This window comes from Leptosomus discolor, chromosome 1 (genome assembly GCF_034619465.1).
Source record: "Leptosomus discolor isolate bLepDis1 chromosome 1, bLepDis1.hap2, whole genome shotgun sequence".
Lineage (NCBI taxonomy): Eukaryota > Metazoa > Chordata > Aves > Leptosomiformes > Leptosomidae > Leptosomus > Leptosomus discolor.
The window spans coordinates 58181847-58200299 of NC_141391.1; the positions used below are offsets into that span (position 1 = coordinate 58181847).

Here is an 18453-nt window from a genome sequence, read left to right on the forward strand (position 1 = left end):
TACCCAGAATGTTCAACACTGAAGAAAGTAATTTCTCAAATAAAGATGCTGCATCCAAAATTATGTAAACCTGTATTGGACTTTATCTTCAAACAAGACAAAAACCTCATCCCATTAGTAAGAGCTATACTTCAGCAATCTGCATTGATAGGTTGTTTGCAGAATGAAATGATCTTGAAAAAGACTGAGATATCATCCCAATTCATCAGCTGACCATGAAATTCAATATAGTATTGTAGCCAAAAGAATAATGCCATTCTTAATTAACGTTTCAAAGGAATTTAAATAGGAAATGACAAATAAGAGAGGAATGCATTATCTCTGTGTTTTCCAACTATACAACTTCTGAATACGGAATTTGGTTCTGTTATTTAGGGCTTATGAGGACACCAAAAGCCGGGACATTCAAGTCAACACATGAAAATGTTTACAAGACTGGAAAGCCTTTTTTATAACAGGGTATTTGAAGAGTTCAGTCTACGTTAATTAAGTAAATTGAGAGTATGGAAATTTTGTTCAGAGAATATTTCAAACTGTAACAAATGGCTGAATTACTTCGGTTTACATGGCCTGAAAATGATTTCAACTCAATTTTTATTTTACGTGTGCAGTCACTTCGCAAAACACTCACTGTGAGTTCCCGTGACTCATCTGAAAAACATAGCTCACTAAACCACGATTATTCAACCAATCACTTTTAATTGCTTGTGAACTTCACCATAATACAAAGCATCTACACTGAAAACAAACTCTTTTAAGAGAATCTTCCACAGAACTGGCAAAAAGATGAGAAGATGAATGCTTACAGCATGGAGCTAAATAAAAAGCTACAATTCCAAGTCCAAGTTTAACAGTCAGGTTAATTAGCCACTGGGACAGCTCAGTAGGAACTATGATCTGTACTCAATTACTTGATAATATTTAAATTAGGATTAAAAAAATAATTTCTACTTCAAATGGTAATTAATAAAAATAAGTCCTATGACCCATGTTACACAGGAAATCAGATTAGATTATCAAAAGGGGCTGCTTTAGAGATTCCTATCACTTGAGGGATGGAATAAGAGTTTCTCTCTGAAGACAGAATGAACAAAGAAAAAAAGGCAAAAGATAACTAACAGGAAAAAAGACAAGGTTTGATTTTTCCCTCCACATTTTTGAGTTCTTTGACAGTTACTGGAACAAGAAAAAAAAAAAAAAAGATCCTAACAGTCACATACTGCTGGAGTAAAGCAGTTAGGCTAGGGGACATGTAGTTTGTTCAGTGGCACCACGTATAATATTTTTCCAGCTGGCTTTTGTGAACCATGAGGAAAAAAAAAAAGCCTTTTCAATTTAGTTCTCATTTTTAGGAAAAGGAATATCTACTTTTTTTCACATCACCTTAGGGAGCACCTTCGTAACTTTAGGACTAGTTAGCTATTCCATGTATTCTGCTGGGAACTGATGTGGTACAACCCTGGCCAAGTTATGGCTTGTATTTAAAGACCTACTGTAGACAATGACTGTTACCTTGTCTGGAAATCAATGCTGAAGTCTATGACAAAACTTTTTGAAAAAAGGGGAAACAGGCATTATATGGAAAGTTTTACCTGACTCCCTCTGGAGAGGATGTAGAGCATTTCTTATGATAAAATCCAGTATACATTTCAAAACCAGATAAAAACCTTGGCTCTGCTCTCATGCATGCTCTGACTCATACCTTGCCTCTGTCCTTAAATTGTCACTTTCTCAGACTAAGCAGTAAAGTTTAATTACAGTTCACCTGTAGATGTTTACACCTTCTCAATGTCAATTCCATTTAATATGAGTAACTTTTTGTTTATATTAAAAAAAAATTACCAAAAGATTTCTTTGAAGTGACTATTAAGTGACACAAAGTAGTATAACAGCATGCTTTCAACACAGGTAAAAAAAAAAAAAAAAAATCATATGCAGACATACTCAACATGGAACTTGGAAAAGAATCATCTGCTTTGCTGTGGTAGTCACTACACGAATTTTGCACCATAAATAGCTACCATACCAATGTACTGGGCACTAATACAATTATGTTACTCAAAAAAAGATCCTTAAAGTTTACAATATTTAAGTCACCTATATATAGCAAGATAGTCAGAAAGGCATCCATTTAGGAACTTTGAGTTTGAGGCTTGCTGTATAGGTATGCATGTTTTGTTTCTACACCAGGAGGTGGTGGCTTTCAAGATAATGAAGATATTTTTTAATAATTTTCAGGTGATTTTATTTTTCATTTTAAATAATTAACAAAAAAAAAAAAAAGTAAGTTTCATCTACATTAAAATATTCCTGACTTGTTTAGTTTCAACAGCATTTCATTACTCTCTCCTAAGGGTTGGCTTCTTGAATAAGACTAGAGCTCCTATAAATCAAGTAGGATCCGCAATGGATGAACAGCTTGGTACACCATGGGAGTCATTTGCCAAGGCACACATTAGAGAAGATACTGCTCATTAGTAAGCCTGTTGTGCTAGAAGGAATGGAGGCTTCTGATCTGCATTGCAAGGTCCTTGATAAAACTCTGGTGGTTTGGTGTCTGGCGGGGTTTTGGTAGCGGGGGAAGGGGCTACAGAGGTGCCTCCTGTAAGAGGCTTCGAGAAGCTCCCTCGGCTCCAATTTCAGACCCACCTCTGGGCAAGGCCAGGTTGATGAGCTGTTTGTTCATGTTTCTTTGTTGGTGCGCAGAGGAGAGGAGGGGGATGTGGGAGAAACAGCCCTGTGGACACCCAGGTCAGTGAGGAAGCAGAGGGGCAGCTGTGCCGGAGCAGAGGGTCCCCTGCGGCCCACGCTGGGGTGGCGGCTGAGCCCCTGCAGCCCCTGGAGCCCAGCGGTGGCCCAGAGGTTGGCCTGCAGCCTGCGGAGGGCCCCGGGCCGGAGGAGCAGGGACCGGGCCCGGAGCAGCCGCGACTCCGAGGCAGCCCGCGCTGGAGCCGCCCGTCGGGGGGAGGGCGGCAGCCCCGGGAGGGACCCGCGCTGGGGGGTTCTGGGGAGCTGCGGCCCCGCGGGAAGGACTCCCGTTGGGGCAGTGGGTGGAGGGCTGTCTGCCGGGAGAGGGACCCCGCGGTGGGGCAGGGGAGGGCTGCGAGGGCCCCTCTCCCTGAGGGGGAAGGAGCCGCGGAGACACCTTGTGCCGGACGGACTGTGACCCCCATTCCCTGCCCCCTGCGCTGCTGAGGGGGAAGAGGGAGCAGAGCTGAGCCCAGGAAGACCGGAGGGGTAGGGGGAAGGTGTGTTGTTTTTAAGACTCGGTTGTATTTCTCATTCTCCTTGCTGGTGGTGGTTGTTCATTAAACTGATGTTGTTCTGCCCAAGTTGAGTCTGTCTTTTGCCCATGACCATAACTGGTGAGTGAGCCCTCCCTGCCCTTTGTCTCTACCCTCCAGGCTCTTGTTTGTATTTTCTCCTCCCCATCCCTCAGGGGACGTGGTAGGGGTGAGCGAGCGGCTGCGGGGTGCTTTGTTGCCGGCTGGATGGGCTCAAACCATGACAGCAACTTTCCATAATATCAGCTTATGGATGAATGAAGCGAGTTTCCAGTCAATTCCAAAATGAAAGTATTTTCATTTGGTAGTATCAAGCTTTCGTTTTAACTCAGAATGGCAAAACGGAAGATCTGGTTCTAAAGAAAAGCTAGTATTTCAGTCTTGAAATATGTAATTTTCATGAATTTTTAAAATGTTGAATATGCTTCACTATTACGTATGAAGAGTGAGTGGATGCTTCAACATTTGATGCAAAAGGCATAAAACTGTATGAAAATGGGAGGGGAAAAAGCAATCTAAGAATTTATGAAACTTTCATAATTACTGCAGAGAAAAAGATAAAACAGAATGCGGCAAAAATCAAGTTACCTGCTTCAGAATTGTAACAGACCATAAAAAGACGACAAAATTTACATTTTTATGGGAAAATATAAAGGAACCTAAGGTAGAGTGATGTTCTGCATCCAGTGAAAAAAGGAAAATCATTTTAGAAGTTACATTTTTAGGACAGTTTCTCTTTAGATGATCAATAGCTACACACAATGGAAGACTTCTACATATACTTGGTAGCATTAATCAACTGAGAAATACCCTTCCAAAAGCTGAAAGGTTTATAGTCCAATCTTCTTATGATGATATTACGGGTCAGATTTAGACCACCTCATTTAGGTACCTCTGAAACTAAGGTGATTTGGTTCAATGGAAAGAAGCATACGCCTCTTAAGATTTTGAGATGTGAGATTCTTTCCCTATATTACGCAGACAACCTCTTCCTTTCCTTCTATTGACTATAAAGGGCATTTATGGGCTCACTTTTAAGAGGACTGGTTCACGGGGCATCTGAATTTTAATTGCATATAAGGTACTTGCAATGATGAATTAGATCATCCCCAACTTTTTAATATGAATTTAAATAAGCAAATATATATTTTAAAAATACCTAAATTTTGTTTACCTCTTTACTACACTGTACATGGAAATTAGAAAAAGTTTAGTAAAAATTAAACTATGAAGATGCAAATGAAAATAAATTACTACCATCTTACAGTCAATAAATGAGCCATCTTCTGTGCTTGTCTTGTCAATGGATCCACAATAGCAATAACATCATAGTATGGTTCATTCTGTTGGGGATCGAATTTTACTACACTGGTAAAAAAAAAAAAATTAATAAGTGACATGAAAACTCTAAACTGAATTTGTGGAAATAACAAGCATTTTTAGGCACAAATTTGCCTCATTTCAAGCAGCAGTGGTTATTGCTCCCTGTGATATCACTAGGAAAGCTAAACATGAACAGCAATTAAAAATTTAGCATTAATCTACATAGTTCCATACTGGTTATTGATTAAACACATGCCCCATAACAAAATTAACAAAATAAAAGAAGAACAAAGAGCAAAATTTTAAAAACAGCCTTTTTGTCACTAGTCTACAGTTTACTTCACCGATATCTAGAACCATCAGATTTGACAAGTGCCAGTTGTGATACAATTTTAAAAAAACAGTAGGAAACATGGCAGCTGAGAAGCGTGAAACTTGATAGATGGATTAGATTTACGCATTCCAGAAAATAACTTAGTCTGATAAACTTGATTAGACTAAGTCAAGGAGACCCTAATTAAAGTACTCTGGATCTACAGGAAGGAAATGTTAGTAAACCTTACTTAAAAAAAAAAATCATGTGCTATAAATACATGAAATGGACTATTTGAATTTGTTATCCTCAAAAAGTATCTAGAAATGTGAGGACCGTTAGCAAATCAGACTGCCTCTAATATGGTAGTAGCATAGTACTGACTCTTAGCGGTATAACTTTGGAAAAGGTGTTAGCCACTTAAAACAGGCTACTAGTGACATCCTTGTATTTTTAACAGCAGGGCCAGTCCATCGACACAGCACACTAGAGAACCTTTACCAATAAAAACAAGTAGGAATTTAGAAATAGCATTACAGAAGTTTTTATTTTGATCATATGTCCTTTTAAAAACTGTACCTGTCTGCTCCAGAAAGCTTGCCCCAGCTAAGCTTAAATTAAAACCTGCTACTGTTACTCTCCCATTACAAAGGGGACAGGATTCACAGATGCACATCTTGGTATTAGGTCTCGTTCATTAACAATGACACGCTTAGGGCATACTCACTTTCTAAACTTAGGATCAGAAACACAAGGAGCCAACCTACAAGTAAGTACACTAGTGAGAGCACACCAAGTGTAAATCTGTTAGCTGATGACAGTCTGTTCAGTTTTTCTTGAGGAATTAGGTACCAATGAACCCTATTAATTTGCATTTGAATGTAATCCTGCTAGTATTAGGTGTGTATTTAGCTGTGGTCAAGAATGACACTGCTAAGGCACAAACTGTTATAATACAGGTATAAGCATGTGTATATTAGCCTTGACAATAGTACTCAAGATCCACAAACAAAGTTGTGCTGGAGTTTTCCACATTATGAAAGTACTGTAAGTGCATTATCATGACAGACAGAACTCACCTGTGCTGTTCTTTGAGTAATTCAGCATCTTGTCTCATCTCTGTTTTAGGCAAAGATGACAGTAGGGCATCTATTTTCATAATCAAATCACTGCCACTACATTAAATAAGGCACATATAATTAGTTTTTCATTAGAAAAAGAGTAAAACATTCACATTTTAATATATGTCTGTCTGTGTAAGGGATATTTTAAAAGCCGACATCCCCAACCTGGACTCTTTAAAACAATTATCATTTGTAGCTTTAAGTAAAACCTATAGCATGACAACACCTATTACTGCCTTAGAGCTTGTGAACTGTATGCATCGTAAAATGAAGTGATACAGAATTAGCAGAATTGCCATTCAGCTTCAGCATTTCCATGGTACAATCTACTGACATTTATAACTCCTGATTCCTTTTTTTTTTTTTTTCCTTCAATTTTTTTCCCTTTGTGACAACATCTAGGAACAGACATAAATGAACAAGTTTCAAGTCTACTTGGTCACATCTTTATTTTTTTTTTAAATTTCTTATTGGAATTCACTTAGAAACCTTAGTAGGCAAACAACAAACACTAAGTGCATGTAGAGTATGTATATATATGAGTATATAGTATGAAGAGTACACTATGACTATATATTTGAACCTTTGTTCATATTTCCCACTCAAAAGGACTATTAATTTGTCACAGGCAAGAAACAAGGCAGTGTATCACAAAGCCTCAAAATACAAAAGAATTTTACCTTTTACTGCTGTTTCCCATCTCTTTGACAATAGCTTTAATCTTCTCCGCTGAGGTACTGTATGTTATTTTTTCCAACAAATTAAAGTCTTCTGCATAGAATTCACTTTCATCTAAAGGACCCAGTACCTTAGATAGAGAAAAAATGTTACTAAGCGTAGAATGTCCCAATAATGTTTCTTCCATAAGCAAAAATACACTAATGTCTTAAAAGAATGCACGCTATTCAATATGCAACCCCCAGCCCTATATATGTCAATATTATTAACTATATAGTACTATATTATATAGTAATTAGGCAGGATTAGGTTTTTACAGTTATGTAATTACAGTTAATTATCAATCACAAAGAACAGCTGCAATTCAGACATCCATGATGTTTTGCATTACATATACCTGTGTAAAGGAGTACACTATTTAGAAATAACAAAAGTAAGTTTAAGAAAAAGCTTTGTTAGGTACATTGTTTTAAACTGAAATTCAACTTATTATCTGCCTACTGCACTCATTTAATTCTGTGAACACAAAAAGTCTCAAGGCTCCTCAGATGAAGCAGAATGGATAGAAGGGAAGAAAAGAGCAAAGGACAAGAAATGCAATATATCCAGAGATAAAAAACAGAACTACTACATTTTGTGATGTCTGAAGGCAAAGAAAGTGCCTTGAAGTCCCAGAAAATAGCTTCGGGGATGTTGTTTGGAATTCCTACTCATAGTCTACCAGGCTGAATTGACCCAAGTCAACTGCAAGAGCCTACAGGGCTCCCAGGATGTAGAAAGTCATGATGTAAGTTTGGCACTAAATGCCTCCCAAAATTCAACTGAGTCCTAGACAGGAGAGGTTATTTAACAAAATTCCGCTTTTGAATTTTTTATTAATGATGCATGAAATAGAGAAAAGCATAGCACAATTATGAAATACCATGCCACTTTTGTAGAAGTTATAATTAGAAAAAAAACATTGCTCATAAAAACAAAACTTCGGTGCTGAAATAGCAAGGATACAAATGAAGTATATCCCATGTCTTTTAAAAAAGTAATCTCTCAAAGTGGAAACACACTTTCAGATAGATGAATATACATTATCAAATTTATCCAGGTATTTTTAAGAAATGTTTTTCCTCAAAATATGACATTATTTGAGCTATGGAAAGCAGTAATAGCCATTTATAAAATAACATTGCATATTTAGCTGTGGGGGGTTGACACAAAAAAGCGAACACAATTTTTTGTGCTTCATCCACAAGAATACAGAAGCCATTTAGGATGCACAAGAGTAACTAAGAACAAAATTTAAAGAGTTTCCAGTAATGAGATGCCAACATAGTATTTCTATGTCTTTATAATCATGGAGCAATAAATAGAAAATGGAAGAGAGTTAACTAGAAGAGTAGTTTGTATAAATTGTATTTGTAATGTAAGTTTTGACTGTCATTAACAAGTACTAAATACTGAACCCAGTATTGTATTTTTTAATCACAGTTCATCTGTAGCCATGCTGTAATTAAGGCTATTGGTTTCAGAATATACATACAAGAAACTGAAACAACAAAACCACTATACTTTTATTTGAACAATAAGAATTAAGACTATAGAACAACTGAATATTTATATTGGGGTTTTAGAGCTTGAAATACTACCCTAGTCAATGTAGTTTATTTTTGATTATATATGCAGTAGTTTATCCTATCAAAAATGTGTAAAATATAGCTAATTTCAAGATCAAAATTTATTATTAAATATCATTAACACTACATAAACTATAAACCTATTTAGCAAATTTTGTCAGATTAACACTTAAATAGCTGTGGCAATGACATATGTATATCATAGCTTCCATGGAATGGAGCTAATAAACAAATCAGGAGTAAAACAAAATAAAAAACCAAGGCAAACATTCATTTTCTTTAGCTTGAAACTGAAGTTCCAAGAAGTAAAAAATGCCTACAAAAAGACTCAGAGATTACTTAATTTCTTTCTTACCCTGCCATTGCTCATAACAGCCATTTGCCCAGGAAGCAGCTTAAGAACCTCCTGGCAGAACATCTGGTGGGTTTTAATTAAATCCAGTCCCAAAGTGTTGTACTTCTTCTCAAATGCATCACCATCCATTCCCTAAAGCAAAGGTAAAGCATGAAACTGTGGAATGAGTCAGCAAAAATAAAACAGCTGAGGTAATCAAAGATTTTCTTCAAGTTACGTGGTGAACAAAAATCCACTGTTGGTGGGGAGCCACGGTCACCCAATTAACTAGTATGCATTTTTTACCCTTGGGCAACTGTGGATAACCATGAGAGGAAAGCTGAGCCTGAGGTTAAGCACTTTTTCTATGATCCAGCACACAGCTGCATGAAAAATAACATTCTCTGTTAACAACTGAACTGTATTCTCACTTTTAGGGAAAAAAGAAAAAAAAAATCCATAATACTCTAAAAACCTAACAGTCATTTTAATTGTGGACATTGGATACAACTTAATCATGTTTTGTGGAAACCAACATCATCCAGTAAGACACATAACAAATCAATGTTCAAAGTGGGGAAAAAAATGCTGGAACTTTGCCATGTTTACAATGGCACAGTACCTCACTTGTCAAAATTACCCTCTACTGATATGTTTTTCTTCATTAGAAATATACAGATCAAGCAAATAGATTCATTCAGATACAATTAATATAACAAAATAAATTAATAACACACATATACTGCTTCATTAGCTATCTTCAGAACTTATTAGACAATGAAGTAAGAGCACGACCCAAGCCAGCTAATTAATTTTCCAATATGGTGCCAGAAAGTTCTTTTAGTCTTCCAAATCTTCCTATTTAAAAATACTACAATTTATAGCTCCTTCTGAAACTGTAGTTGCACTATTATTTGATAACTCAGCTCCACTCTACATGTGAGCTTTGAAATCAGCAACGTTTGTATTTTAAACAAATGAATGTTCATAGAAACACACCAGAAAACGTTGGCCAGTATACTATGCTCATTAACCTCAACCACATCAGTCTGTGCCTATTACTGCTCACAACCACTACAGCAGGGTAAAACCAGTTACTTCCGAAGTCTTAGTTCTTGATAAACATTAATACTGAAATTTTAATCACAAGAGAGCTATAAAAAAAAAAGCGGCAATTAAAAATTAAACTATTTTGGTCTCAATAATCCAGTATCTGTACTCTATTTTTCAGTACTCCTGTATTTTCTTCTGTTGAAGAAATTCTCAATTCTTCCATCACAAAAAAGTTGTTGAAAATCCAAATCTGCTTGAGCAGAAACTGTATAAGGGTTATAAACTTCATTGCATTTGTCCAAACACTGTTACTCTCAATACCATCTCCTTACAATAAAATATATGTAAGGATTATAAAGAAAGTAGTCTAATGTAGTTTGCACTCACTGGGATGACGAATTTAGCAATTTTAGTTCCAGCAGCAAGGGATTTTGCTGTCTCTTCTTTACTGAGTTTACTCAGAAAACTTTTTAAGTTGCTGTTGTTTTGGGTTAGAAAAGCGGTCAAAATTCCCCTTGCAATGGCTGTGTTATCTTCCTTTATTTTTGATGAAGGATTGTTCAAAATCCCAACTCGTGTATGACTGCTGGTTTTCTGCAACAAAAAAATACAGAATAATACACAGTTTTACAGTTCTATCTGCTGTTACCTAATGTATTCATATCTATTATATCTCTGTGAAATGCCCTTAAGTATTTTTTTGCAGCTATTTGTCTTTAGAAAACATACATCAATTCCTAATTCAGAACTTCAACTAGGAATAAAAATATTATCAGTAAGGATTTACCTATTCTGTAATACATATTTTAAATGGAGTATTTATTTTTTAATGGAACAATTGCCTTTCAAGCATTTTGCAGAAGTGTATTTTTAACAAGGGACATACAGAAGTGTTCATTTACAAACTGCAGAACTGGTTTTGTAGATGTTTTTCTATTTTTCAAAAACTATCAAACTAAGCGTAAAATAAATACAAGCAAATGTATCCACTTACCACTTCAATCTTAATCAACAGGAAAATCTTTCACTTGCTAAAATCAATGATTTTAATAGAGCAAGTGATGATAGGATCAAATAGCATCACTAACTGAAGGAAAGGTAAATGGACTCTACTGCAGTAAAGAATACAAAAATAGGTAAAGAAATCACTGGTATTCCACACATTTAAATTTAAACAGCAAACTTTAAATTGCAGCCCTTGAGAAAAGTTATTTAAAACACTTATTTGAAAAGCTTGAAAATGTGTACTTTAAACTGCTCCCGAGAAGCATGCTCTTGCTGGAAAGACAATGGGCAGCATATCAGGCTACATTAGGAGACCCATGACAAGCCAATCAAGAGAAGTTCTTGTACTCCTCTACTCAGTACTTGTGAGGCTGCACTTGAACTGCTGTGGCTGGTGCCGGTCCCCCCCAGTGCAGTAAGGATGTTAAGATGCTGGAGAGGCTTCACCAAAGGGCTACCAAGATGGTCAGAGACCTACGAGGGGGCATTGAAGAAGCTGGGCTTGCTCAGCCTGGCAAAGAGGAGGCTACGGAGAACCCTAATAGCAACCAACAACTACTGAAGGGGGAGTGAAAAACATGACAGGCCAAACTCTTCCTGGTAGCAGCAAAGAGTATAACAAGGGGTAACGGTCACAACTTTTGGCCTGGCAGGAAAAACTACACTAGGAAGGCAGGGCAACACCAGAACAAATTGTCAAAGGAGGGGACGGAGTTGCCTCCTTGGAGATTTTCAGGACTCCTTCAGACAAACCTACAGTTGACCTGATCTAATGATGGCAATAATCCCACTTTGAGTGGGAGGCTGAACTAGATGACCTCTAGAGGTCTCTTCCAGCTAAGACATCTCTAGTTTTTTCAAATAAAGTAAAAAGATATTAGTAGTTTTCAAAATATTATATATTAGCTGGAATAGTTAAAAGTGAGTTCCCTTCAGTCACTTCCATTCCCAGATTCTTGCATGCTTTTCTTCAAATGCCAATAGCAAGTCATGTGCAAGAGCTGTCTGTGACAGTTCTGCAGATATGCTACTAGACCCTGACCTGACAGACAAAAGAGACTGGAAAGAAGTAGAGAACCTCCATACAAATCAATGGACTTTAAAAAATACTATGTCTTTGTCTTGTCATGAAGCTCAGAAATCACCAGACCAAGCAGTACATGAGGTTTATCTAAATCAAGTCTATGAATTAGAATTAAGATAGCAAATTAAACTGCTATTTCACAGAAGATCCAACAAATGTTATTCAGAATGGCTTTCTCTAATGTTTTTCCTAGATTCTCCTCACTAACACATGGGAATTTGCCCAGACAGTTCTCACTTCCCAGTTGGGAGCTATGGCATATTTGTCCCGCTGAAGGGGGGTGGGGTGGGGTGGGGTGTGAATGAAACTATGGAGGGAACACATCTGCCAAGCTTGGGTCACAGGTCTAGCAGTCAGATAAAGGAAATGTTTTTCTGTAATGAGGACTTGTACTGCACATTTCTCTTTGCTTAAAAGCCTCTTTTTAAGACATATTTGGTATCACAGGCTCCTGCAACATACCAATGTTGTAATTCCCTTAGGGTAGTTCCTGTTTCATTCCCAATCACTACATCTAAATGTTTTCCCAATCTCAGTCTAATTACTCTTCTAACCTCCACAGAACTGAGGGGGCTTTTGTCATTTATATTCACATGACATTTACTTGTACACTTTAAATCCTATTATTAATACTGAAGAACTTAAAAATAAGCAAACTCATAAATGTGGATACTCCTCCCAGCATAATAAAATACAAAAAAATACTTAATCTGTCTCAGAAGCATACAAAAGGTATGTGGAAAAATGGTCACTTCATGGCCACGGCTATGCCATATGATACAGGAGAACACTGCATAATGGTTCACATGGACAATTATTATCCTAACTTCCCTGACTCAGGTAACATGCTAGGTTACCTCACGGAAGAAGGTCTGTAATTGGGAAGAAATTCACCCTTTTAAGGTACAGCAACATAGTTTGTCTCCAGCATCAGGAGTCCATGAACCAAACGATCATTTCACAGGCCTGTAAGATGCCAGTAAAGCAAAATGAAAGCACAGGCTCATACGTCTGCACCTGACCCACAAAAAAATATTGTTATACCTTTATTTAAGAGTGTAATTTTTGAATGCACACAGTATTGTTACAAACAGATTAGTAATAATTATTTTAATAAAAACTGCTATAAACTCACCAGGTGTTTCAAGGCATTAGAAAGCAATCGTCTCCCAGATGGCTTATCGAAATCAGCAATAATCCAGACAGTAACAGCATATAATGCATCTTCATCTGAAAATTAAAGGTAATCCTGCTTTACATTCTGGAGAATCTTCTCCTGAGTAATGAATAATGAATTAATTCTGTCTGAAATTTTCAAGTTTATGTGTATGTTTGACTTCTGACTTCAACTGTAAGACTAATTTTTTGCCACATCAGAATTCTTTGCCCTCTGAACTGAAATAAAATTCTTAGGAGGTAATTTATCATGTTAATAAGAGAGAGTTGCTGAAATAGCCAATCTATTATTGTACCACTGAAACAAGATGGCCCTAAATCATAAGGCAGCTCCAATTAACCAGACCTGCTTTACCAGACATTTCTTGTGAACATTTGATGAAGACTGGTCATATAGGCAGAAATGAAAAGAACTAAGTCGTTACAAGAACGATTCACCTTCCCTGGCAGCAAAGGGAGAGTTCTTCAACCAAATGCAGGACAAAACTTACAATTCCTGGACACAAACGGGAATATACCAAATACAGTCCAAAGAAAGTAAACTACTGTACAGGTGTATATGCAGAAAATTTTCCTTTTTCCTGGTCTATAGCCTCCTGTTCTTTATTCTTCACAGAAAGGCAATGGTACATGAAAAATTCTGCAAAGTTATCTGTAGAAGAATATCAGTCTACTCAGGTCTACCATATATCCCCTAAAAGGTAGTATCTATAGATGAGAATTTTACAAGGTTCTGGTGAGATTCTAGGAACAATTTATTAAGTGTTGCTGTGGTCTAGAGAAACACACTGGGGACAGATTTGAAATGTACATTGCAGCTTAAAGGCTACAGGTTTTACACAAGAGATCCGAATCTTAGAAATGAGCCTACAGATTGAAAGCCAGTCGTCATTTGACAACCAGCTGGGATGTCCCTGTGGTTGTAGCCAGAGAATCAAATAGAGTCAAACAATTTTATGCTAAAGAAATGTAAGTATATGGCATTTCCTTCTGATAACTGAATAAGTAAAAACTTATGTTAATACCACATAAAAATTACTGAAAGTATAGCACTTTATTAACAGGATTATCAGTCCTTTGATGGACTGATGTAAATGAGTGGTTGTTAGCTGTCTACTCCTAGAAGGTAACAAGGTACACACTATTGCAAAATGCCATGCAGTATTATGCCCCTGTTGTTGTAACTGTAAATTCTTTTGACTCCAAGGGAAGTACTTGCATATGCAATAGAATATTTTACATTAAAAAAAAAAAAAGTACAAAAAAGGGTGTGTTTCAGCAAGATAAAAATGTATAAATGGATGATAATGCACCAGAATATTTTTTTCTTTTCTACAGAAAGACAAAGCTTCAGGTATCAAAATTAAAAAATCTAACTAGAAGAAAAATAAAAGAGATACTGAATGCTAATAAATATGAAATAAATCAATTATTCCTTAAATTGTAGAAATGCCTAATTTTGATATAGATATTACAAAGACTATACATTCTTCACTTGATAATGCTGCAACTAAGAGTCACTTGAAAACTGAGTATACTTTAATATCCTCAAGTAAAACCATATTAGTGTGAAAACAGAATCTGTTTTTGAAGCTGCAAACATCTTGCAAAGCTTTTCAACTTCACATCTTTAAACCAAAAAACAACTAGCCACAACATCCATCCCATTTCAAAACTACAAAACCTAAAATAACCTGTTAATTATAATTTATGTTTATAATATAAGGATATGATCTGGCTCCTGAAAGAAGGTACTGGGATATTCAGAAATTTATTTATTTATATGGGATCCTTGGGATATTTATTTACTTGGGATATGTTACTGGCAAATTTCAACAATTTGTAATAGTCATATATATATAGGTATAACCCATATAGAAAATGAATGTACCCTTTTTTGTTAAATACTTCATGTTGTCTGAAATCACAGCACTTTTATCTTGTGAGTCCAAAAAGGAGAAAGTAGAGAAATCTTCCACATCAAATGGAACTGCAAAATGTAAACCACAACATGTTAAGTCTTAAAAAAAAAAAGGAAAATCATAACAACAGCCAATCCAAGAAAAGTAGTTACCAGATGTGGATCTGAAACGTATGTATCTTCTTTCTGCTCCAAGAATACTGGGGTTTATACGGGAAACTACATTGTGCTGATCCATAAGAAAATCCATTGCATTTATGTGATCGTTTAACAAACCCTGTAGTAAGAGAAAAAAATTAAATCTGTACTTTTATAGTTTCAAGACAAAGAAAGATCAAGTACTTATACAATCTTTCAGCTGAGCTTAAAGCTTCTATATAGGCCAAGTTATGGACAATGTCAAGTCAAAAAAGGTATAAATATCACACAGATAGTATTTCAAAATATCAGATATACACTTTTCAATTAACTACTGCATTGTTGTTGTAGATTCTCAGTTTCTGGTTAAAAAATTCCATCTAATTACTATATGCTTAGTTGATCCTTCAATCTTATATAATCTAAATACACTGTTTCAAAACCATGACTGAAATTAATGTAACAATGCAATTTCAGTTGCGAAATTATCAATTTCAGGCCACCTCGTTATAAAAAAAATAATATAAAACCATGACTCAACTCACTACCAAATATTTCATCTTGCATTCATTCAGAAATGTTAAACATACCATGAGCACTGCCCTCTGGAAGAACCCGGTGGCATCAATAATCCTCTGAAGAATAACTGTTTCAAACTCTGCAGCATCCATCTCTTCTCTGCTAAAGGGCACGCCATTAAACAGAGCTTGAGGCAACGGACCCAGGCCAGCCTTTTTATAAAAGGTCGCTCCTGCCTGATCATATCAGAAATATCACAGGATTAAATAGACTGTGGCTGACTGTAGCAAAAAATGAAACTAATATCAAGAGACAATGAACTGTGATCTCCAAGCACTATTCACTGTCACACCTTCTCATGAGTAGCAGAGACAAAACAGGAAAAGTTTGGAAATGAAACAGAATGCATGGGACTCCCCACACTCTTAAGCAGAACGACAAAAGAAATTATAGCTCTATATATGGTGTTTTAAACTTTTGCTTTACCATCTTGCCGAGAAATAATATTTTCCTTAACATTCTTAGCAAAAAATATTAAGTAAATAACATTGGAGAAGGACCTTAGGACAGTCATAGTTCCAGGTGGATTGACCTAGACCTTTCCCCCAAAGGAAGCATCCCCAAAAAAAAAACCTCAAAAGGCTTCTATGTTCAGAAGCCAAGCCTTATTTGCTAAGAAAGCAGGACAAGCTATTTTATCCTCAGACAGAAAATTCAGTGAGACAAATAGAAACAAAAATGTACTATAAGTAATTCTTCCTATTCTGCATCCTTTCCTGTTTTCTTTCAGTGTCACTTTCTGGATGACTGACTACAAACTCTACAGCAATGTCTATGTGTCCATCTTTCTGTCATCCCACTGTCTCCTCCCTGATCTTCGTCACAGTCTCATTGTCCTTGCTTGTACAGGGGGCTTCCTCCTGGTGGCTGTCTGTCTATCGTTATTCCTTTAATATCCTCTCTGGGAAGACTTCCTCCCCTAAACGTATCCAGCTGTTTCCAGGGCAGATTCAAAGTGTCCTTTTATACTAAGCCTCCATGCAACTCAGTGAGGAACAAGCAGCATAAGGTAAACAGCACCTATTTTCTGGCTGCCCAGATGCACCTTTTTAAAGGAACATGTGTTATATAACAAATTTTAAAAAGAAATAAATAAAATGGTGTCCTGGTTCGGGCTAAACCAGAACTAATTCTGTTTTAGTGCTTTTACTTTTCAGTTAAGTCTTCTAAGTAACTGCACTTTCTGGAACAGCAGCACGTTTTTCCAGACAGTGACTGCTTCTAGCAGTGATAAGGCCTGAAGTTTATAGTTCGTACCAAGGAACAGTATGCAGAGAGGCCCTTGCTTCTACTTGTTCTTGTAGTGACCAAGGTCACTGCTAAATCTTGTACTCCGTGTTGGGGTGCCATAAGTAAAAAAGGGTTGCAAGCCCGTAAAAGGTCACAACTGCAGGGAGGAGCGAACCGGACAGGTGACCCAAACCTGACCAACAGAGTATTCCATCCCATATACGTCATATTCAGTGTAAAGCTAAGGGATCAAGAAGGTCAATCTCTCTTTTTCGATGGTCAACATCTGAGGAGGACTCTGTCTGTTCTTCTGTCGTCGATCCCAATTCGTGCACCCCTGACTCCAGTGCCTAAGTCCAGCTCCTGCATCCCGTCCCTGTCTGCTGCCGAGTCCAGCCTGGGACTGCCCCAGTGCCAGCCCTGCGGTGTCAGTGGTGACGTATCATCATCAGGGTGGGGGGAGTTGGGTTTGGTATTGGTGTTGTATCTATTTATGTATATTTCCTTATTGTCATCTTTTCTTTTCTTGTTATTGTTTCATTAAAGCTGTTTCAGTTTTCTTTTCCAAACCGCGAAGTCTCTCTCCCTTGTTCTCTCTCCCTTCCCCTTTTGGGAGGGGAGAGGGGTTAGTAGAGAGCGTCTGTCATTTGTTAGTGGCCGGCCCAGCCTCAACCCGTGACAAACGGCTTGTGTGTGTCAGAAACACAAGATTGTACAGATGACATGGCTGAAGACTCAAGAAGGAAAATGGTATTTTTATATATATATTAGCAGAAGATTTTCTACATAATCAATTATAGCTAAAAATATGTCTTCTCTAGAGCCTTAAATCAAAATCCATAGCTGTCTTTCCCAAAGGAAATTATAACCAGAAAGCACAATTAAAGGAAATGATTCGCCTACAAGACAGGCTTCAGCTCTTCACCTAGCAGACACAGGTGAACAGTTTTTGCAGTGCAAGAGACCCCTTGACGTGCTTATTAGAAAAACTTTCCTTCTGAATGCAGCAGGCAATAGTAAATTTTAATAGTGAGAGTAGTAATGCAGAAACCCTTTCAACATTTCCACTAATGACAGAATGGCAGCTGAAGAAAAATTTGACTCAAAGACACTGTATTTACTTGCTTCAACATTTAGCAATCTTTCAGCTTAGCAAACGCAATAAATCGTGTACTGCAGTATTTCTTGCCAGTTTACTCTCAACATACCTTCCTCCCTTCATCGTATTCAGAATGAACATCTAGTATACTCTGAATATCAGCGTGTGGGTATTCACTTCTAAGAACATCTTTCACATGATTTACTGTTAGAACTCTTCCGTCTTTCACTTCATGGTACATCTGTAAAAATTGTAACAGAGAGAAAATCTAAAATGTAATAAATTGTCAATAATAATTTAATAAAATTAGTAAATAATCACTAAAGTAAATTAATCTTTTTATGGTGTTCTAGTAAATTTTATATCTGTATATCGTTATATTGCTTTTATTGCTATATTGCAGGTTTTATATCGCTTTAGTAATTATCACCATTGCACATGCACACAGTTTTTGATTGAGCACTGTTCTGATTAATCTATTATT

At 36.8% G+C, this 18453-nt stretch overlaps 1 protein-coding gene across 1 annotated transcript in view; it reads right to left on the reverse strand.

Moving 5' to 3' along the window:
• UGGT2 (UDP-glucose glycoprotein glucosyltransferase 2) overlaps positions 1-18453 on the reverse strand; it is a 103191-nt gene that overhangs the window by 38150 nt on the left and 46588 nt on the right. Inside the window, exons 16-25 of the mRNA XM_086482031.1 lie at positions 18079-18210; positions 15652-15816; positions 15077-15200; positions 14894-14992; positions 12962-13056; positions 10125-10331; positions 8706-8837; positions 6725-6852; positions 6000-6095; positions 4550-4652 (exon numbers count right to left, since the gene is read on the reverse strand). Of these exons, the coding sequence (XP_086338157.1) occupies positions 4550-4652; positions 6000-6095; positions 6725-6852; positions 8706-8837; positions 10125-10331; positions 12962-13056; positions 14894-14992; positions 15077-15200; positions 15652-15816; positions 18079-18210 (1281 nt within the window). The remainder of the gene's footprint in view (positions 1-4549; positions 4653-5999; positions 6096-6724; positions 6853-8705; positions 8838-10124; positions 10332-12961; positions 13057-14893; positions 14993-15076; positions 15201-15651; positions 15817-18078; positions 18211-18453) is intronic.